Source organism: Podarcis filfolensis (assembly GCF_964270895.1).
Source record: "Podarcis filfolensis genome assembly, chromosome: 1".
NCBI classification, from domain to species: Eukaryota; Metazoa; Chordata; class Lepidosauria; order Squamata; family Lacertidae; genus Podarcis; species Podarcis filfolensis.
Genome location: NC_139604.1, coordinates 134,355,054 through 134,378,539, shown reverse-complemented (window position 1 = coordinate 134,378,539; position 23,486 = coordinate 134,355,054). Strand labels below are relative to the sequence as shown.

The following is a 23,486-nucleotide window of genomic DNA, read 5'->3' as shown; positions in this document are numbered from 1 at the left end:
GGTGAGAGACTCCATCAGGCAAGGCCTCCTTCCACCCTCCTTGCCCCACCCTCCAGTCTCTGCTTCTCAATTTGTATTGTATTATTTTATGTACTGTGGCTTGCCGTTGTTTTACTGATTATACTTTAGAAATTATTTATTGTAACTGTTGAGTGGATTTCTGTTTAACTTTTATATGTCAATATTGTTATTTTATACTATTCTAATGATTGTTGAATGTTACTTTTTTGATGTAGGTTGCTTATTTTAAAGTTATGTTTTATTATCACTGTCAGAGCTGCCCAAGGTCCCAGCTCACAAAGGACCAACGCTGCTTCGTTGTTAGGTACAAAGTCTTTATTGAAGTTCAGTTTCACTTCCAGAGCCGCAGCGCGCAGCTCTACGTCTCAACTGTTAGACCGCTGATGCTCCGTCTGAGTCTCCTCCCCCCTGACACCAATTTAAGATTCTAGCCTTACTCCACCTCTTCCTCAGTTCCTTCCGCCTCTGGTTCTGCCTGTCCGTTGGGGTCTCGCCCTTTCTAGACTCTTCTGACGCTGAATCCCCTGAGCCTTCCCCCTCCCTCCGGCGGGCTTTAGGAGCTGGTTCCCCATCCGGGTCTCCTGCTGTCCCTCGCGCCTGTACATTTGAACTTGGCGTGCGCGCCCAGCCAGCAACTTTCCTCCTGACCGTTCCACTGCTGCTGTCACTGCTTCCCCCTTCGGGGGGGCTAGCTGCAACTGACCTCCCCTCCGTTGGAGGCGTGGTCAGCCCTGACTCCCTCTCTGGAGGAGGCACTGCCCCTGACACATGTGACTCTTCCCCCCCACTACGCTCTGGTGGGGAAACTGGTCCCGATCCCCCACTGCTGCTTTGGGGTTCCCCTCTGGCTCCTTGTTTCTGGTGCGTCCCCCCTGGGACCCCCCTTGCCCTGACCATCGGCGCCCCCTTCTGGGAATCTTCTGATTCGCTGGAGAAGCTCATGGAATCTCTCGGGCCACTGTCATACTCCCCTACGCTGCCCTCGGATTCTTCCCCTTCGCTCTCCATTTCCTCTCTCCCCTGTGCTCCTGCTCCCGAGCCCCTGACAATCACATTTTTGTGTTATGAGATGTACATTTTTTCTTTCTTCAGCTTGTAAGCCGCCTTGAGTATTGTAAGATAGAAAGATGGTACGGTGCTACCTTGGGATATAGACTCTTCAGGTTACAGACTCCACTAACCCAGAAATAGTACCTCGGGTTAAGAACTTTGCTTCAGGATGAGAACAGAAATCATGCAGCGGTGGTGCGGCGGCAGCAGGGGGCCCCATTAGCTAAAGTGGTGCTTCAGGTTAAGAACAGTTTCAGGTTAAGAACGGACCTCCGGAACAAATAAAGTACTTATCCCGAGGTACCACTGTATACAAATATGATGATGATGATGATGACGAAGCATGAAATGTAAGCCTCTTGGGGACGTGTGAAAGTACCTTATAATGAGCCAGACCACTGGTCCATTTTGCTCAGTATATCCTTCACTGACTTGCAGCATCCCTCCAGGGGGTTGGGGCAGGAGATGCTCTTAGCCCTACTAGGAAATGCCACTAGGACCATCTGCATTCAAAGCAGATGTTCTGCCATGGAGCTATAGCCTTCCAGGGATTCCAGAAACCCCGGCCACATCCCAAAGGCCTTAATGGATATGTTGTGTGTTCGTTTAGCGCTCTCTGCGCTTTCCATAAATACACACACAGAGAGAGACAGGGAGACACAGCGATTAGTCTGACAGGGTGCGGTGGAGGAAATGAACTGGGGAACGGCGCTCCGGCAGATGGCGGGGAAGCATTTCCTCTCCCTCGGAAAGATCAGGCGCATCAAGTCTCAAAGCCTCGTTCTCATAATTACCAATTTGGCAAAGAATTTGAGGCAGGGAAAGCAGACACAACTGTTTACACTTCCCTTTCTTAAATGGCTCAGGGAAGAAAGAGCATTTTTGCATTCATCCATATCCTCGGAGGAAGAGATCGCAGTGTCATATCGTAGAACTGGGTGGCAGTAATTGGGGATGGTTTGTTTTTTAAACAACAACAACAAAGTTTGTAAAGAAAATAGAAAGGGCTGCAGAGTTGGGAGGGGGTCCCAAAGTTCAACTTTCCCCCCTCCCTCTGCAATGAAGCAATTGTTAAGCATAATTGTTTAATATTCACTGAAATGGGAATGCCAGTGGTAGGGGTGAAAGGGTTTAACTCTAAAGGACTCTGAGCTTTAACTGAGTGGATAATTAATGATTGTTTTCTGCTAGCCAACGCGTGAGTGTTTAACCTTAGATCACATGAGAGGTATTGAATTGCAAATCCGCCATCCTGGAAAGGGGGTGGCTGGAGTCTTTGTTCTCAGACTCCATGGAAGAAAGGCAGCTCTCCAGGAAAACAGCCTCAGGCTGGAGTGCAGATTGTGGGGAGAGACAGGCCTCTGCTTCTAGGACTGTTGGAATTAGTTCATTTGTTGTAAGATGCTGAGTTTATGCCTCAGACTGGCATATGTCCTGTGGATGCATCATTTGATGTTTCTGTATCATTTTGAAGAAAGTTCTGCAAGTGAAGTTTTGAATAATACCTAATGGGTCTGGAGAATGTTTTATTTCCAAAAAGAGTTTTTATGTATCCAGTCACATCAAACTGGATCACAGATGATCACAGATGGCTGTCTGTGGGGAGGACAGTTTTGCTCAAGAATTTGCTCCTTTTGGGATCACCACTAAGAGCACAAGATCGCAAGAGGAGTGTGATGGATCAGAGCAGTGGCCCATCAAGTCCAATATCCTGTTCTCTGTGTCGCAAACTCACATAGTTCTGAGAGCCAGTGTGGTGTAGTGGTTAAGAGCGGTAGTCTCGTAATCTGGGGAACCGGGTTCGCGTCTCCGCTCCTCCACATGCAGCTGCTGGATGACCTTGGGCCAGTCACACTTCTGTGAAGTCTCTCAGCCCCACTCACCTCACAGTGTGTTTGTTGTGGGGGAGGAAGGGAAAGGAGAATGTTAGCCGCTTTGAGACGCCTTCGGGTAGTGATAAAGCGGGATATCAAATCCAAACTCCAACTCCTCCTCCGCCTCCTCCTCTTCTTCTTCTTCTTCTTCTTCTTCTTCTTCTTCTTCTTCTTCTTCTTCTTTGCTTCTGAATACCAGTTACTGGTGACCACAAGGGGGGGGAGCACTCTTGTGCTCATCTTCTGCTTGAAGGTTTTGCATTGGGGGCATCTGGCTGGCCCCTGGGAGAAAGTGTTGGATTAGATGAGCCACTGGCCTCATCCTGCAGGATCTTCTTAGTTTCTTATGTAGGTCCAGCCTCAAGCTTCATTACACAACTGTTTCAGGTGTTTGGTTTCCAGTGCATCACCTGCCCCAGGCGCACAGCCCTTTACAGCAGCAGGGAGCCTGTCAGGGAAGCTTTAGCTGTGATTCACGCACTGCAGGGGGCTGGGCTGGATGACCTTCGGGGTTCCCTTCCAACTCTACGACTCCACGAGCCTCCTGGATGCTCCTTGTGGGGTTTAGGGCCCTGGCTGTTCCCCAAACTGCAGTTCTGAAGATGGGTGGGGGGCGAATTCCATGACCCCCTCGCAAGTTTTGGTTCCTCTCCTTACGATGCCTGTGGTTCATAAATCCTAAACAAAGCTGTATATTTACCCTGCGAGTTACGGCCGGCTGCAGCCAGCCTGAAAGATGCTTGGCCTTTATTATGCAATATATATTTTACGAAGAGCTGATAATAAATGCAGATGCAAATTCCGCTCCTCTGTCTGTGCAACGGGGAAGGCATGCTGTCGTATGAATTAGATACGCAAAGGGTGATTTTCACATCTTCAAGCAGCCGGGGTCTGTTGGAGGAGACCATTCTTCACATCGCATGCCACTCCCCACCTTCCTGCACCATCTGATCCTCTCTCCCTTTTTGCTGCTTCCATTAATGACACAATTATGGAACTTAAGATGTGCACAGCGGGATCTCTGGAGCAGGCGCAATCCTAAGAAGTGGAGCGAGTTTCTTCGATGTTCCTCTCTTTCCTTTCCCCAGATAACAGAAAGTCCACAGAACCTTCCGTGCCAAAACTAAGCAAACGTGACCCCTGCTGGATGAAGAGGGAAAGAGCAGGGACTCATCTGCCTTTCCTCCAGCACAGAATCAAAGAATTGAAGATGAGCCCCAGGGGTCATCTAGTCCAACCCCAGAAATCTTGTTTCCCCAACTCCAGCTTCATCCTCCCAGTGCAAAAAAAAGGTGTGTCACTGGCTTATCCCAGATCTGTTAATTTCAGATTCCCTCAATCTTCCCATTCCAACGCTAATAATAATAATAATAATAATAATAATAATAATAATAATAATAAATTGTATTTATACCCTGCCCTCCCTGGCCAGAGCAACCCAGGTCAAAATGCAATTTAAAATGCAGCCTCATTTTAAAAGTAGCTGTCAGGGAACTGCCATCGGCTCACGGGCGAGAGGGGAAAAGCCGGATGGATTACAGAGAGCCCCCAAAGATCATGCGAAGCAGCACCTCCTTAGCGGAGGAGAGTAACCGCACCTCCAGTGGAGAGGAGCTTCAGGGCTCGGGGGAGGCGAGGCAGTGCCAGGACACCTTGCCTGGGCAAAGCGGGGAGGAGAGAGGTCCTCCGTTACCCACGCCCTCCCTGCGCAGTAGGCTTCCGTGCAGAGAGGGGAAGCGCAGATTGGACGTCAAGAAACTACTCTGCTGGGGAAGGTTTAAGGACCGCCCACTCTCAGATTCTGCCAGTGAATGAGCAAGACACGGAAGAGTGGCGCTCTGCATGGTAAAGGTTTTATTGCCACCAATGGAAGTGAGAGCTGGACCATCAAGAAGGCTGATCGGCGAAGAATTGATGCTTTTGAATTATGGTGCTGGAGGAGACTCTTGAGAGTCCTATCGACTGCAAGAAGATCAGAGCTCTCCATTCTGAAGAAAATCAGCCCTGAGTGCTCACTGGAAGGACAGATCCTGAAGCTGAGGCTCCAATACTTTGGCCACCTCATGAGAAGAGAAGACTCCCTGGAAAAGACCCTGATGCTGGGAAAGATGGAGGGCACAAGGAGAAGGGGACGACAGAGGACGAGATGGTTGGATAGTGTTCTCGAAGCTACAAACATGAGTTGGACCAAACTGCGGGAGGCAGTGGAAGACAGGAGGGCCTGGCGTGCTCTGGTCCAGGGGGTCACGAAGAGTCGGACATGACTAAACGACTAAACAACAAACAAGGGAGGCATTTGCCTGATTGCTCTCGAGTAACCCCCTGATACCCTTACAGCAGCCCATAGATCAAAACCATAAGGGGAGGGAAACATAATTGTCCAAACCAAAGGAAGGCATGCTTGGCAAATCTATACTGTGATCAACTCCCGTCCAGAAACCAATGTCCCCACTGTGGAAGGACGTGCGGATCCAGAATTGACCTCCGCAGTCACTTATGGACTCATTGTTAAAACCATGTTTATGGAAGACAATCTTACTCAGCTACGAGGGACCTCCAAGGCAGAAAAAGCCCTCTGACCTTGGAGAAGAGAAGATGGAGAGGTGACAACATAGCCATCTATCCAAATATCTTAAAAGCTGTCACATGGAAGAGGCAGGAAGCTTGTTCTCTCCTGCTCTGGATGGTAGGACTCGAACCCATGGCTTCAAATTACAAGAAAGGAGTTTTTGACTAAACATCAGGAAGAACTTTCTGACAGCAAGAGCTGTTCCACCGTGGAACAGTCTCCCTCAGATGGTGATGGACTCTCGTTCCTTGGAGGTTTGTTAACACAGGTCGGATGGTCACCTGTTGGGGATTCTTTACTTGCAACTCCTGCATTGTGGGGGGTTGGACTAGATGACCCTGGGGTCCCTTCCTGCAGTTCAATGATTCTATCTCCCAGGCATCCTACCACCTTATCTCAAGAGATGGATGGAGCTCCACAGCTGAACAATGTTCCTGCGAGGCTCGGAAGTCGTGTGGAGCACCTTTCCAGTTTATGAGCCACTGGGATTTGGAGCCCAGTCCATTCAAACCATGCAAAAATTAATTACCGTCCTGAGCCTCCTGCGACGGAGAGGCAGCGTGCCAGGCTCACGTTTCCCATTTACCTTGCGCAGACACAAAGCCCTATAATCGGCGTATCGGCTGCGTCGAATAGACGTGACAAAGTGTCTTTGAAAAGACCCACAGCGCTAATTTACTGGAAGCTTTGAACACTTAAAACAGAGTTTTGGCTGCGGGAGGAAATGTACAGGGTGGGCTTAATCCTGCCCTGACATTTGGCAGCGGCGGCAAGGTCAGTGTGATGATGGAAGTGAAAGGAGAGATACAGGTGTGTTTCTGTTTAAACTGGAACTCGTGGGTGTGTGGGGGTCATTGACGGATCAAGTGCTTTAATAACTGAAAAATAAAGGAACCGGCAGTATTAAATAGTCTGTGGTTTAATGAACAGCCTTTAGTTATTCCTGCAGACTGTGGTTTGGTCAGGCTGTGTCTGTTGCAAAATAATTAGACATCTCCTTGCTGCCATGTTGTGCTTTCCTGAACCCACAAAAGATCGCTTTTGAGTATGGCTCCTCGTGGGTTTGGTTTGATATGTCTATAGACCCTCTCCTTATCTATTCTGGGATGCCCTCTGAAGTCAGAATTGTGGCGTGGCGGCTCAGGGTTAAATATAAAACCCTGGCACAGGTCTGCCCATTTCATAAACTAGACATGGTAGATTGGGATTGAGGTGGTAGATTGCGATCCAGCATCATAAAAATAAATAACCCCATTTTAGGTTGCATCAATTGAAGTGTCACATCCAGATCAAGTGAAGCAGGGATGGCATTGTCCCACTGACACAGACACTTTTACCTGGGTTGTGTGGTGGTACTTGGTTCCTGTGAGATCTGGCGAGATTTTGGCGAGATCTCACCAGAAACCGGCACCACTTCAGGCTCTGCTTCTCCACAACTGGTGGTGGTAGCAGGGCAGGCAGGGCACTCAAATGGGTGTCACCCTATGGTATTCTGCTGCCCGAGGCAGCGGTTGCCTCAGCTTGCCTCATGCGTGGTCCGGCTCTGAAGGGAAGTCATAGTACCACTCTGTTCAACCTTGGTCAGACCACACCTGGAATACCATGTCCAGTTCTGGGCACCACAATTTAAGAAGGATGTGGACAAGCTGGAAGGTGTGCAGAGGAGGGCAACCAAGAGGATCCAGGGTCTGGAAACCAAGCCTGATGAGGAATGGTTGAAGGAGCTGGGTATGTTTAGCCTGGAAAAGAGGAGACTGAGAGGAGATAGGAGAGCTATCTTCAGATATATTAAGGGCTGTCAGATGGAAGAGGGAGCAAGCTTGTTTTCTCCTGCTCTGGAGGGGAGTGTTAGATTTCTGTTATGCCACTGTGCAGTTTTTGGAGTCACTAGACTCTATTGACATTCCAGACATTCCAAACTGCTGGAAGTCTCACAGGAGACGGATGTTGATGTTACTGGTTTCCTGTTTCTTTGTGCCTTTTCTCTCTCTCTGTCTCTCACAGAGAGAGCAGTCACATATTCTTTTCTGTCCTGCGTAGTTAGGAATAAACGTAGCAATGTAGCACACATTTCTCGGCTCCTTCTGCTATTTGGATACTCTGCGTAATGGGGGAGCGTGCCTAAGCCTCATCAAAGGCTTAGGTCGTTAATCATTGTTGGAGGAGAGCCTAGATGGATTCCGAAGACACGACTGGAGGAGGAGAGGCATTTCATCTCGGTTGTACGGAACCTCCGACAGGGAGGACCCGAACCAGTGGCTCCAAGTTGAAAGGAGATTCCGACTAAACATTTGGAAACACTTTCTGACAGTAAGAGCTGTTTGGCAGTGGAATGGACTCCCAGGAGAGATAGTGAACTCTCCTTCCTTGGAGGTTTTTAAGCAGAGGTTGGATGAACCACTTATCAGGGATGCTTTAGCCGAGATTCTTGCATTGCAGGGGGTTGTACTAGAGCAGAGATCCCCAAACTAAGGCTTGTGGGCCGGATAAGGCCCGAGGGACTCGTTTATCCGGCCCGCAGTGACCCCCGCTGCCGCTGCCCACTCTTACCGGCACTGCGCTGCATGTCTGCCCACTTCCAGGTCAGAGGAGCACCAGAAATAGCTTGTGCGCATGCGCAAGCGTTATTTGCGTGTGCGCAAGCATTATTTGCGGTGCACATCTGGGTTGGAGGAGGCCCGTGCACATGTGCACAAGCTATTTCCGGTGCTCCTCCGACCCAGAAGTGCACCGGAATTAGCGTTTGTACACATGTATGGGCACGTGCTCCCCTGCCCTCCTGCCCGCCATGCAAGAAGTGCTGGAGACACCGGCCCGAGGCGCTGTAAGTTTGCTGACCCCTGGATTAGAGGGCCCTTCCATTATCTGATAAACTTCTACCATGTCCCCATTTACCGCTGTTTCTCATAAACTCAAAAGCCAGGCAAACTCCAGGAAGAACGTTGATCTCTTTGCACAGGCTGGCTCTCCGAACTGCCGACTGAACGAGGAGGCAGCACATGAAGGTCTCGACATGGTCCCCAAGACGTCACAGAACATTTGCCGGGTGACTCAGCCGGACCCAAAAGGTCACGTCGTGAGAGCTCTGATGTGTTAAACTGGCTGTGTGAATTGAACCAGAGCCTCAGAGCATCAAAGGTGAGGGATGGCTTGGTTTGAACTTTGCCTGTTGGAGGGTCAGGGCTTCAAAGAGGAACCAGATACATGGCTTGCAGGACTCTGAAACGGCCACCCTGAATGGCACAGCTAGGAAAAAAGAGACTTCTGTTCTCCCTGGCCTTGCGGGAGGTTTAAACATCGCAGGAACCACCCTTAAGGCTCCTGTTGAAACCTATAATTTACTCTTGAACTTTGAAAGATGCTGGATTGAATTTATGTGGTCTCTAGCTGTTATGGTAAAAAGAATTGGTATAAATATTGTTTAAGTTACAAATTTAAGAAGTTGATTGGAAAATAAGGTGTTAGTTAAATGGAATGTTAAGAGATTAGGATTTGCTGGATAAACAATTTGAACTAGAAAACAAGAAGGGGAGGTATGAGGAAGTCAAGGAAATATGTTATTGAAAATTGGTATTGAAATTGATTTGTTTTTAATATTTTTTTTCTTTTTCTTTTTTGTTTGTATAAAATTGAAAATTCTAATAAATATTTATATATATATATATAAAAAGAAACCTATAATTTACTCTGCTGGTTTATAGCCTCCAACTTTCATTTGGACTTAAAAGCGGAAGCTAATAATTAACAGTCAGTCTGATAATCAAATCTCTCCCATGGCAGGCAGGAGAGAATTACAGGGGATTTGTTCACATGGCCCCACAAGGAAACACATTCAATTCAGTGCCATCATTTACAGCGGATGCCTCTGAGGTATTCAATGGACTTGAGGGTACCAGCTGCCCAGTGGGTTCCAGACAGAGAATGTTGCAAACCCCCAGGATTGAACCTGAAATCTTATTCATGCAAATCAGGTGCTTTATAGTTTAATGGTCTGTGGCCCTTCCCCTTATCTAATGCTGTCTTGTTGGGACTTTTCTTCTGAAAACCTGAAGGTTGCAAATGCAACAATCTGCACCGAAAATAAACGCTTTCCCACTGAACTTTGGTCCTTCTGCAAAAATAAATACAGCAAGGGGCCTCAGAAGAAAAGAAAGATACCCAGACAAAAAAGTAGATGAACCCAAAGTTGGCAACTTGTTTAAGGATAGATCAAAAGCCTTCTGAATGTGGTTTTTCCAAGGAGAAACAAGGCCAGGGAAGAGGCACTTTATAAAAATCATGCAGTGAGTGGAGAAAGTGGATACAGAAAGGGTTTTCTCTGTTGTAATGCAAGAACTCGTGGAAATCCATGGAAGCCGATTGCTGTAAGGTTCCGGACGGATAAAAGAAAGCACTTTTTCATGCAGCGCCAGCAGCACTCGCTCCCCCAGGAGGCAGTGATGGCCACCCACTTAGATGGCTTTGAAAGAGAAGGAGGCAAATTGGTGGAGGAGGAAAAGACTATTGGCGGCTACGGCCGGGATGGCTCTGTTCTGGCTCCACAGTTGGAGGCAGGAATGCTTTTGAATGCCAGTTGCTGGAAACTCCAGGAGGGGAGACCACATAACACCAGTCTTGAAAGACCTACACTGGCTCCCAGTCTGTTTCTAAGCACAATTCAGAGTGTTGGTGCTAACATTGAAAGCCCTAAATGGCCTCATCCCAGTATACCTGAAGGAGCGTCTCCACCCCCATCGTTCTGCCCGGACACTGAGGTCCAGCTCCGAGGGCCTTCTGGCGCTTCCCTCCCTGCAAGAAGTGAGGTTGCAGGGAACCAGGCAGAGGGCCATCTCAAGGGTGACGCCCGTCCTGTGGAACACCCTCCCATCAGATGTCAAGGAAATAAACAACTATCTGACTTTTAGAAGACACCTGAAGGTAGCCCTGTTTAGGGAAGTTTTTAATGTCTGATGAATTACAGTCATGTTACATCCGCTTCATGTTACATTCTTTCAGGATACGTCCCGTGGCGACCCAGAAGTACCGGAAAGGGTAACTTCCAGGTGTCGCCGTTCGCGCATGCACAGACGCACAAAATGACGTCACGCGCATGCGCAGAAGCGGCAAATCGCACCCCATGTGTGTGCAGATGCGCCACTGTGGGTTGTGCTCTTTTTGTGTTGCGAATGGGCCTCCGGAACGGATCCCGTTCGCAACCAGAGGTACCACTGTATTGTATTTTAATATTTTGCTGGAAGCCACCCAGATGGGTGGGGTATAAATAAATTATTATTATTATTATTATTATTATTATTATTATTATTATTATCATCATCATCATCATCTTGTGCTCAAATCCCACTTGCAGGTTTCCCCCAGGCATTTGGTCGGCCCCGGTGAGGACAGGATAGGGGACTCGAGGGGCCACTGGGCTAATCCAGCAGGATCTCACGTTCTGAAGCCTCTCAACCCTCCCACAGACATGAAATGGCCCTTATGGTTTAAAAACAAAACACTCAACGAGAACTCGAGACTGTTTGCAACCTCCTGAGCCCACTCTGTAAACAGTTGTCTGCCAGAGGGCACAATCGTGATGTTTTAAAGACCTTGTTCTACAAGTTATCTCATAAGAGCCCAGATTTCGCACAATGGTTTGCTATATCCTTTTTCTTTTTTCTTTTGCAATGCAATAAAAAAAACAAGTGAGGTGTTCAGCCTAGGATCCAGGATTGCAACATGAAGAGAGGAATCAATCCCAAACAGAAGACAAAGAGTGATCCAAGGATTTTGCATGTCCTTGTGGACTTTTCTCTGCCTATCTATAAGTCATGTTGACGAGAGGTTCCATAATGCCTTGGATGCAGTGGGTGCCAACAGGCAGAATGAGGCATCAGCAGGTAATGGGCCCCGATCCTGCACCTCTCTTTGTAGGGAAGAGCTCAGAGACAGGGAGCGGTCCCTGATTCAACCCTGCCAGCGCTGTGCGGATTGGAAAATATGTCAAGCTCAGTTTATCATTTCCCCCCGATCTTAAATTTGGTTCTGTGCATTTTCAGATCGGCTTATGATTGTTATTTTTTAAAGTCCTCATGATAAATGTTGTGCAATCATCCCAATGCTGTCCATTTTCGCCAATATATCCATTTTTAAAATGCACCTTTAAATCCATTCTTGTACAAATCAGTCTGGAGAAAAAGACCTCAAATTTTGGAAGAAAACGAATTTCCGAAGGCGGTTGTGCATCAGTCTGTATGTTGTGTCAGGAAATGCAAGTTAAGTAAGTTTGTTTTTACATGGAAATGGAACTGAATTCTTCCTCCATCCCTGTTGTTTAGTCATGTCCGACTCTTTGTGACCCCATGGACCAGAGCACGCCAGGCACTCCTGTTTTCCACTGCCTCCCGCAGTTTGGTCAAACTCATGCTGGTAGCTTCGAGAACACTGTCCCACCATCTCGTCCTCTGTCGTCCCCTTCTCCTTGTGCCCTCCATCTTTCCCACCATCAGGGTCTTTTCCAGGGAGTCTTCTCTTCTCGTGAGGTGGCCAAAGTCTTGGAGCCTCAGCTTCAGGATCTGTCCTTCCAGTGAGCACTCAGGGCTGATTTCCTTCAGAATGGAAAGGTTTGATCTTCTTGCAGTCCATGGGACTCTCAAGAGTCTCCTCCAGCACCATAATTCAAAAGCATCCATTCTTCGGCGATCAGCCTTCTTTATGGTCCAGCTCTCACTTCCTTACATCACGGCTGGGAAAACCAGAGCTTTAAACTATACGGGCCTTTGTTGGCAAGGTGATGTCTCTACTTTTTAAGATGCTGCCTAAGTTGTCATCCTCCATCCCTACATAAGAGAAATGTGGGGACTAGGCTAGAAGGAGACTCATCCAAAGCTGAATTGGGTGGCATTAATATCCCTTGAGTTGACAGTTGAATGCTCTGGTTATCTCCCTCTTGGACTACTGCAATGCGCTCTATGTGGGGCTACCTTTGAAGGTTACCCAGAAACTACAACTAATCCAGAATGCGACAGCTAGACTGGTGACGGGGAGCGGCTGCTGAGACCACATAACACCGGTCTTGAAAGACCTACATTGGCTCCCAGTACATTTCCGAGCACAATTCAAAGTGTTGGTGCTGACCTTTAAAGCCCTAAACGGCCTCAGTTCAGTATACCTGAAGGAGTGTCTCCACCCCATAATTCTGCCCGGATGCTGAGGTCCAGCGCCAAGAGCCTTCTGGCAGTTCACTCCCTGCAAGAAGTGAGGTTACAGAGAACCTGGCTGAGGCCCTTCTTGGTGGTGGCACCCGCCCTGTGGAATGCCCTACCACCAGATGTCAAAGAGATAAACAACTACCAGACTTTTAGAAGACATCTGAAGGAAGCCCTGTTTAGGGAAGCTTTTAATGTTTAATGGGTTATTGTATTTTAGTGTTTTGTTGGAAACTGCCCAGAGTGGCTGGGGGGACCCAGCCAGATGGGCGGGGTATAAATAATAAATTATGATGATGGTGATGATGAACAGGCTGAGCAACAATCGGCTGTTCTGCCTTGCGGAGCCCCAGAGCATCTCCCCATTGCATCAGGCTCCTGAAACGCCTCTCTGTCCTTCCCGCCTGTCTTCAGTCCGAGGCAGACCGGAGAGAAGAGGAAAGAAAGATGATCAAGCGCCTAATGTACACCTCAGGGGAGAGCGATGGAGCTGCGCTTGCTCGTAATGGGTGGCAAATTGTTGGGCAATGAGTGCCAGAGCTATTAAACAGGGACTCGCCAGCGAGCAGGAGGGACGTTAATGGCCCCCGAGGCTCCTCTCTGCACCGGCAATTTGGGCTTCCGACAACGCAGTGGAGTTGAGCACAAAAGCAACCGTGTCAAAGGGATTCTTTTCAGATCACTGCAGAAGGTGGGGAATCCAAAGCGGAACTCAAGGCAAGCAATCCAGAGATGATGCGAAGCCTGCTTCCTCCTGCACATTCCTCCTCCTCGCCCCAAGGCACCTCAGAAGAGCCTGGTGGATCAAGCCCATGGCCCATCTAGCTCAGCATCCTGCTCTTGCAGGGGCGAACCAGGTGCCTGCAGGGAACCAGCAAGGAGGATGCAAACACAAAGGGAACCTCCCCTCCTGGGGTTTCCAGCAACTGCCATTCAGAAGCATTGTTGCCTCATGACTGGTAGTAATCAATACCCTTTCCACAAGGGATGCGGGTGGCGCTGTGGTCTAAACCACAGAGCCTCTTGGGCTTGCCGATCTGAAGGTTGGTGGTTTGAATCCCCGCAACGGAGTGAGTTCCCGTTGCTCTGTCCCAGCTCCTGCCAACCTCGCAGTTTGAAAGCATTCCAACGCAAGTAGTTAAATCGGTACCACTGCAGTGGGAAGGTAAATGGTGTTTCCATGCGCTCTGGCTTCCATCAGTGTCCCATTGCGCCAGAAGTAGTTTAGTCCTGCTGGCCACATGACTTGGAAAGCTGTCTGTGGACAAATGCCGGCTCCCTCGGCCTGAAAGCATGATGAGAGCCGCAACCCCACCTTTGACTGGACCTAACCGTCCAGGGGTCCTTTACACAAGTCCTTCCTACACACACATGTAGGATGCCTTCCAACATTTCTCCAGTGAAAATAGGGATGTCCTAAGGAACGGATCAGGACCGCAATACCTCAAGGACCACATCTTCCCATATGATCCTACCCAGACCCTGAGATCATCTTCTGAAGCCCTTCTTTGTGTGCCCTCTCCTCAAGAGATCCGGAGGGTGGCAACACGAGAACGGGGCCTTCTCTGCAGTGGCTCCCCATCTGTGGAATGCTCTCCCCAGAGAAGTTTGCCTGGCGCCTTCATTATACACCTTTAGGCACCAGGCAAAAACATTCCTTAAAGGCCTTTGGTTGACCTGACTGACATCCTATACCTATACCCTTTTAAAATGTGGCTCTTTTTTGGGGGGGGGGTGTTATTGGCTTATTGTTTTTATTTTGATTTTATATATTGTGATCTTTTCTGTGAACCACCCTGAGACCTCCAGGTATAGAGTGGTATATAAATTCTAATAGTAATAAAATAATAATAATCATCATCATCATTATCATCATCATCATCATCATCATCATCATCATCATCAGATCATTCTAGGATCAAATAAAAAACCGGGACAGCTCCTGTAAATCCCTGGAAAATAGGGACATTTGGAGTCTCTCTCTCTCTCTCTCTCTCACACACACACACACACACAACTACACACAATTATGACAACATGCTCTCAATGCACACACACTGCTTTTTCTCCATCACAAAGTCACCACTGCCTGCCCACACTGATCAGTGATGGAGGGAGGTGGCCCATCTTTTGCACCCCAGAGAGAAGGCACCTGTTCCGCATTCTCATGCACTGGAGTGCGCACTGCAGCCTTGGCATCATGGCAATCCTGGAGGTGGGGGTGTGGGGGGAAAGCCTCTGTCCCCTGCCCCATTCTGGCCTGCCAGCCCTAGACGGAGCAGTACGGGGGAAGCCTACCTGTCACCAGAAAGGTGCACCTCCCGGCCCCCGCCTCGTTGATGATGTTGCAGTTGTAAATCCCATAGCTGTCCCTGGAAAGGCTCCGGATCGTGTACTCGGTGGAGTCCTGGGCGTCAAACTGCCCCGTCCGAAGGAGTTTGTTGCCCAGCCGCCACTCGAAGGTCAAGACGCGGGTGGGGTAAGCCCTCAGAACACGGCAGGTCATGGTGACGCTTCGGCCTTGGCCCTGACGGATCTCCAAGAAGGTCGGCTCCACGGCGGGAGGATCTGCAAGAAGCAGGAGAGGAGAGGGGATTGCAAGAGGTTTTCTTCAGTGAACCACACCAGCTGTGATGCTGGAGACCGTTTTGCTAGGTCACAACCCACAAAAAGCAGAGTCACCAGGCCTATAAACCAGTCAGTAACATCCAAGGCAACACGATAACCAAATACAATGATACGATATCAATATACACCCTTTATATAATATGAAATACCGTATTTTTTGCTCCATAAGATGTACCAGACCATAAGACGCACCTAGTTTTTGGAGGAGGAAAACAAGAAAAAAAATATTCTGAATCCCAGAAGCCAGAACAGCAAGAGGGATCGCTGCGCAGTGAAAGCAGCGATCCCTCTTGCTGTTCTGGCTTCTGGGATAGCTGCACAGCCTGCATTCGCTCCATAAGACGCACACACATTTCCCCTTACTTTTTAGGAGGGAAAAAGTGAGTCTTATAGAGCAAAAAATACAGTATATGAAATCACATAAACAGAAAGGAATCTCTGCAAGTCACAAAATATGCTCTCTTAATGGATTCTCTTGAAAACATAAAACCAAATAAACATAAGTCTTAAAAGTCTCGGAAAGTCTTTGAAGACTATGCAAGTCTCTGAAAGAAGCAATGGGTCAGATTCTGATCTGATGGAAACCGGCTGTAAAGCTTAGTTTATGGTGTCCAAGGATGCTGAAGTAGTTTGCAAACAGATGTTGTGAACGGTGATTCCGGATATATCCACTGTTTCGTGGAATTCTTCTTCAGCACAGAAGAAGAATGAAAAAGTATAAGTATGTAATATGCCTTGGATATTACTGACTATTGTTTGCAACACAGGGGTTAAATTGTTAGGTCTCTAAACTACACAGAGGCCTTCCCTCATCTTAGCTTTACACACAAGTAGACATTAAGTCACATAGCAAGCGGAGCTGCAACCGGGTAACTAAGCAACAGCCTTATCAGACAGAGCAATCCCAGGCGCAGAGGAAGCATCAAGGCGGTAAACTCATCCGCAAATTTCTTCAATCATCAGAAGATCTCCTGGCTCTGTTTTTACAACATCCCCCACCCACCCAACAAGGATTTAACAAGTTTCTTTTCACTATTAGCTATTGCTAAGCACTGGAAGGGTGACTATATACCAACTGGAGAAGAAGGGCTGGGGGTGCATAAATACCTACCTATCGGAGTCAAGGTTTAACAACCAAGATTTGGTTGTGTTCAGAATAAACCTGTAAGTTTGGGAAAATTTCTCCTTGTACCAAGATGAGGAATATATTGAAATACAGAGAAATTGTTCTAGCTATAGGAAATGAACCACCGCGAGGTCAATGGAAGTCAAAAAACCAAAAGTATAATCAAAAGAGATCCACCCCAGAAGGGTCAGCATCTCAGTAGAGAAATGACATTATGGGATGTCTATTATAGTTAGCTTGTACTATACTTATGTTCGTACTTTTTGCGTTGGCTCTGTTTTTTGTTGCATCAATTAAGTGTTTTAAATTTGTTGTTAGCCGCCCTGAGCCCGGTTTTCTGAACCGGGAAGGGCGGGGTATAAATAAAAAAATATTATTACCGTATTTTTCGCCCTATAGGATGCACTTTTTCCCCTCCAAAAATGAAGGGGAAATCTGGGTGCATCCTATGGGGCGAATGCAGGCTTTCGCTGAAGCTTGGAGAGCGAGAGGGGTCAGTGCGCACCGACCCCTCTCGCTCTCCAGGCTTCAGGAAGACATCCGCAGCCTAGGCAGCCCTGCGGGAGTTCCCGCAGGGATGTCAAGGCTACGGATAGCAGCCTGCTTCCCGGAGCGTCGGGCGCTCTGCTTTCAGGGCGCCCGGCGCTTCGGGAACACATCCGCAGCCTAGGCAGCCCTGCGGGAGTTCCCCGCAGGGCTCCCCACGCTGCGGATAGCAGCCTGCTGCCCGGCAGGCGGGGCGCCCTAAAGCAGAGCGCCCCTCGCGCTGGGCAGACATCGGCCAGCCCCACAAGCTCGGGGGACAGCAGGGAGGCGCAGCGCCGCCATCCCGCTGTTCCTCGACCTGGTTCGGTTTCCCCGACCTGCTTTTGGGGGGGAAATAAAGGGGGAAATTTTCCTTTATTTCCCCCCCCCCCAAAAAACTAGGTGCGTCCTATGGGACGGAGCGTCCTATGGGACGAAAAATACGGTATTTATTATTATGTTTGCTTTTTTCTTTCTTTTTTCTTTTTTTCTGTTTCTTTTCTCTCCCCCTTTTTGTATTCAGTTGAAATGTTTGTATACTTTGTTACATTTGCATTTGCATAATAATTCAATTATATATGTGTGTGTCTGTGTGTGTATGTATACGTATGTATATATATGTGTGTGTGTGTGTGTGTACACACACACATATATATATATATTTAAAAAACAGTTTCTTTTCACTGCCTGTAAGCTGTCATTATCCCAGGTGGGACTCAAACTAAGGATTCAAATTGCAAGGAAGGAGATTCCACCTAACTATTAGGAAGACCTTTCTGGCAGTAGGAGCCCCAGGTAGGAATCACAACTAAAGAACCCCTGGCAGATGACACCCCCCAACCTCTGCTTAAAAGTCTCGAGTGAAAGACAGCCCACCACCTTCTGAGGAAGTCCATTCCACTGTTGAACAGCTCTTACCATCAGAAATATCTTCCTAATATTATGTCAGAATCGCCTTTCCTCTCCTTTGAATCCATTGCTTGCTACCCTCTGGATCAGCAGAAAACAAGCTCGCTCCATTCTCCATAGGACAGCCCTTGAGATGTTTGAAGATGGCTATCATCTCTCCTTTCAGTCTCTTCTTTCCCAGGCTAAACACATCCAACTCCCTCAACTGTTCCTCATCAGGCTTTATTTTTAGACCATTTAATAATTTGGTCACCCTCCTCTGCCCACGTTCCAGCTTGTCAGAATCATCCTTAAATTGTGGTGCTCAGAAGTGGACTCCAGGTGTGGTTTGACCAAGGTAGAACAGAGTGGGACTACTCCTTCCCTTGATCCAGACTCTAGACTTCTGTTGATGCAGCTTAGAATAGCATTTTTTGCTGCTGCATCACACTGTGGACCCCATTAAGCTTGTGGTCTATTATGGCCACACTGCCACTCGTCCCGTACCTAGAAATTACCGGTCTGAGCCGTTTTCATCTTGCCCCTCTCCTCTCCCAGGGAAAAACCACTCTTTAGTGCTAATTCAGAGCAAATGTCCATCTGGTGAAAACTTGCATTGCTGTTTGCTCCGATTGAGTACTAAAGAGCAGTTTTCCCTGGGGGGAAGCAGCAGGACAAGTGGGAATTTGGATAAGGCCTAAGACTCTTAGATGCTTTCCCTGTGTACTCCTGTCAAGCCAGGTGTGTCCTCCATCCTACCTGCGTGCATCTGGTTGCTTGTGCCTAAGTGCTGAACAACAAATAAATGACAGAAGAGACCTTCCCAATTTTGCACATCCCCCAGCAACGACCCAAACATTCTTTGTGACCATCGTCATTAGCCTATGGTTACCAGACGTTCCCCGTTTCCCGGGGACAGTCCCCGGATTTATAAATCTGTCCCCGGACAAAATCCGTCCCCGGAATGTCCCCGGATTTCATTTAATGTCCCCGGATTTATATTTTAAGTGTTGTAGATTTATAAGTAGGGAATGAATGTTTCGTGATTGGTTTAATGGCACAAGACACATCATATGGGGCCTTCCGGCGAGGCAAAATGGCGGGTGTCACGGCAGCGAGCAGCTCCTGAAGCCAGCCAGAGCCAACTGTGCTACCAGGCTGGCTCCGGGCTGCTGAGACTGCCGCTGCCGAGGGGGAACCGGGGACGCCCGGCGTGTCAACTGGGACACTCCCCCCATGACACTCCCCCCGTGACTCAAATTGAGCCGGGAGCGAGAGCGCCTGGCCACCCGGCCGACTGCCCAGCGGCGCTCCAGGGCTAGTAAAAACCCCAGAGCCTATAAATCTAATAAATAAAATAGTAAGGGCAGAAAAAGAGCTTTGGGCTGGATCCTTCCCCACTGTCAAGAGCTCGGGATTGGGGTTTGTTTTCAGGGAAGAAAAATTACCAAGATATTTTTAGCCTTCAAAAAAAAAAGACTACGATTCTGAATACCAGTTTCTGAGAAGCACAACTTGGATGTTTGTGCTTTGTGGCACCTGGCTGGCCAAAGGGAGAACAAGATGTTACACAAGATGGGTTCCATTTGTCCTGATCCACCTACAGGGCTTATCTTCTCCTCTTAACAAGAAAGTTCGCTCTGTAGATTTGTTGCCAAAGAAGAGGCAATAATGTTTGGAGGAGCCAAACAGAGACACGAAGGAAGACAGATACTTGCTAAATATCTTCACAGAAGCTTATGAAAAGCTTGGCCTATGACTCAAAATCCAAAAAACCCAAGTGCTGCACCAACAAGCACTAAAGAACCCCTCTGCAGAACCACAAATCCAACTCAATGGTGTAACATTGGAAAGTGCCAATCACTTCTCCTACCTGGACAGCTATATTTCCACAAGGGCCTGAGCTCTGCGAGTGTGGCTTTCTCCAGATTGAACTACAGACCGGGACCGGGACAATCGCAAGGAAACCAAAATGCTTGTTTACATAGCTATTGTACTACCAACCTTACTGTATGCTTGTAAAACATGGACCACATATAAACACCATCTCCAGCTCTTCGAAAGATTCCATCAACGGTGTCTCCAACATTTGGGAAGACAGGCGAACTAATGTCAGTATACTGGAAGAAGCAAAAATCACCTGTGTTGAAGCAATGATTCTTCAACATCAACATGGTTGGACTGGTCATGTGGTTTAGATGCCTGATTATCGTCTTTCAAAGCAGCTACTCTATTCCGAACTTAAAATGGAAAGCGTAATGCTGGTTACGGGACGCAGGTGGCACTGTGGGTTAACCCACAGAGCCTAGTCTTGCCGATCAGAAGGTCGGCGGTTCGAATCCCCGCCACGGGGTGAGCTCCCATTGCTTGGTCCCAGCTCCTGCCAACCCAGCAGTTCGAAAGCATGTCAAAGTGCAAGTAGATAAATAGGTACCGCTCCAGCGGGAAGGTAAACGGCATTTCCGTGCGCTGCTGTGGTTCGCCAGAAGCGGCTTAGTCATGCTGGCCACATGACCCGGAAGCTGTCTGCGGACAAACGCCGGCTCCCTCGGCCAATAAAGCGAGATGAGCGCCACAACCCCAGAGTCAGCCATGACTGGACCTAATGGTCAGGGGTCCCTTTACCTTTACCTAATGCTGGTGGGTCAACAAAAGAGGTTTAAAGACTGTCTCAAGACAAATCTTTAAAAATGTAGTATAAACACTGATAACTGGGAAACACTGGCCTGCGAGTGCTCCAGTTGGAGAACAGCCTTGACCAAAGGTGTCATGGGCTTTGAAGACACTCAAACTCAGGACGCAAGGGAGAAAAGTGCTAAGAGGAAGGCATGCTTGGCAAATCCACAACGTGATCTTCTTCTTCTTCTTCTTTGGCGATCCCTCGTAGCCGATTGTCAGATTGTCTTCCATAAACACGGTTTTAACAGTGAGTCCGTAAGTGACTGTGGAGGCCAATTCTGGATCCACATGTCCTTCCACAGTGGGGACATTTACCATGATCATATCCTGCCCGGAAACCTATGTCCCCACTGTGGAAGGACGTGTGGATCCAGAATTGGCCTCCAGTCACTTATGGACTCACTGTTAAAACCGTGTTCATGGAATACAATCTGACTATCGGCTACGAGGGATCGCAGAAGAAGAAATCCTACTGCTCCCAATCTGACGCTAAGCGAGGTGATGCCACAGATCCCAGTTTCTGGTTTCCTTGCACCTGAAATATCATAGAAAATGAGAGGGAACCTTCCTCCTGCAAGGAGATTGCCATGGTTTTGGCTTCTCGGCTGCCGATTCCTCAGGCAGCAGAACAATTTGCAACCTGCTTCAATCAAGGACTGCAAACAGCAGTCCCTGAAATCAGCGCCGGTTTTAGGAAGGCTGTCAAAGGGCTGTTTCACAGCAGATCCGCCGGGCGGGCTCCTGGCAGACAGGTTGCTGGGAACAATCAGCACCTCACCTACAATTAATGTTGAGGCTTCTTGACGCGAGTCTCTCCTCCTCTCTATGCCTCTGCTTCCCAGTGGTACACTGTGAATCCTGGCAACAGACCTGCCTCCCAACGAAGATGGCCATAGAGTGCCAAAAACCAAGCTTCAATTAAGCCTAAATATAAGAAGGGAGGAAGAGCCCTGCTGGGTCAGGATAGTGTCCCATCTAGTCATAGAATCGTAGGGTTGGAAGGGACTCCATGTGTCATCTAGTCCAACCCCCTGCTATGCAGGAATCTCAGCTAAAGTCTTGCATCCTGTTCTCACAGTGTCTGAGCAGATGCGTCTTTTGGGAAGCCCCCAGACAGGAGTTGAGCACAAGAACCTTCTCCCTTCCTGCTGTTTTATTAATTTTTATTTTATTTATTAGTTTCATATACTGCTGAGGGTCACAGGGCAGTTTCCAAAATACCGGTGTTCAGAAGCATTGCTGTGGAGGCAGAGCACAGCCCTGGCGGCTAGGAGATATCAATGGCCACTGGCAGCTCTCTCCTCCTCCAGGAATTGAAATGGATTGAAATTGGAATACTTTCTTGACACTTGTACACCTTGTATACAGTGAGGTTACATGAGCACCCCCACTCAGCTCTCTTAGTCTTAATTCCCCTCGTTTACTGACGCACACCCACCAAACCCGAAAGTCCGTTGCCCTGTTCTCTTCTCATTCAGCAGCCTAACAGCCCACGGATAGAAGCTGTTCTTTACCCTGTTGGTGCGACTAATCCTGCTTCTACATCTTCTGCCCGAGGGCAGGAGATCAAGAAAGTGCCGGCCAGGGTGCGAATCATCCCTGAGAATTTTTCTCACTCTCCTGAGTGAGGAATGTCTTCCGCAATGTCATCCAGTGGATTCACAGGACAGCCCATAATATCTTGTGCTGTATTCACCACCCTCTGTAGGCACTTCCTATCTGTCAAATCCTCTTTTAAAGTCACCCAAACAAAGAAAAAATGGGAGGCTATGTACTCTCTGCAGGGACGTAGTGTCGGGGGGCGAGGGGGGACAAGCCACTTAAAACCCCAACTGATGTTTCTTCTGATTGAACGATACCAGGTCAAAAAACCGCCCTGCTTGGATACATAAGCCATTGGCAGGCTTTGAAAAAGGATTAGACCAATTCCTAGAGGAAAGGGGTATTGATGGCTGCTGGCACAGATGACTCTTCTGCATCTACAGTTGGTGGCAATGAAACTTCTAGGAGCCGCAGGTCAATTCTGTGTCCAGGGCAGCTGTCTACCAGCTCCACCTGGTATGCAGGCTGAGACCCTACCTGCCCGTGGACTGTCTCGCCAGAGTGGTGCATGCTGTGGTTATCTCCCACTTGGACTACTGCAATGCGCTCTACGTGGGGCTACCTTTGAAGGTGACCCAGAAACTACAACTAATCCAGAATGCGGCAGTTACTCTGGTGTCTGGGAGCAGCCGCCAAGACCACATAACACTGGTCTTGAAACACCTACGTTGGCACCCAGTACGTTTCCGAGCACAATTCAAAGTGTTGGTGCTGACCTTGGAAGCCCTAAACGGCCTCGGTCCAGTATACCTGAAGGAGCGTCTCCTCCCCCATCGTTCTGCCCGGACGCTGAGGTCCAGCGCCGAGGGCCTTCTGGCAGTTCCCTCCCTGTGAGAAGCCAAGTTACAGGGAACCAGGCAGAGGGCCTTCTCGGTGGTGGCACCCGCCCTGTGGAATGCCCTCCCACCAGATATCAAAGAGAAAAACAACTACCAAACTTTTAGAAGACATCTGAAGGCAGCCCTGTTTATTGTATTTGAGTGGTTTGTTGGAAGCCGCCCAGAGTGGCTGGGGAAACCCAGCCAGATGGGTGCGGTATAAATAATAAATTATGATGATGATGATGATGATGATGATGATGAAAATCAAAATGAAAAGCAGAACAGTCTGGGATCAGTTCAGAAGCCTGGACTGCTTCAGTAATTCCAGGGCTGTCCCCGGGAAATGAGGACACTTGGAGGGCTTGGTATACCCATTGCTGGAAACCCCAGGAGAGGGAGGGCTGCTGTGCTCAGATCCTGCTTCCCAAGATAGCCATCTGGTTGGCGACTGTGAGAACAGGATGCTGGACGAGATGGGCCACTGGTCTGATCCAGCACATGCTCTTCTTATGCCACAGG

The 23,486-nt window shown here is 48.5% G+C and overlaps 1 protein-coding gene across 2 annotated transcripts in view; it reads right to left on the bottom strand.

The window, feature by feature from the left end:
- The window catches only part of MDGA2 (MAM domain containing glycosylphosphatidylinositol anchor 2), a 386,993-nt gene that overhangs the window by 48,771 nt on the left and 314,736 nt on the right, over positions 1-23,486 (bottom strand). For both annotated transcript variants that reach the window (XM_083612013.1, XM_083612014.1), the window contains exon 9: positions 14,997-15,266. In XM_083612013.1, coding sequence (XP_083468139.1) covers positions 14,997-15,266 — 270 coding nt within the window. The remainder of the gene's footprint in view (positions 1-14,996; positions 15,267-23,486) is intronic.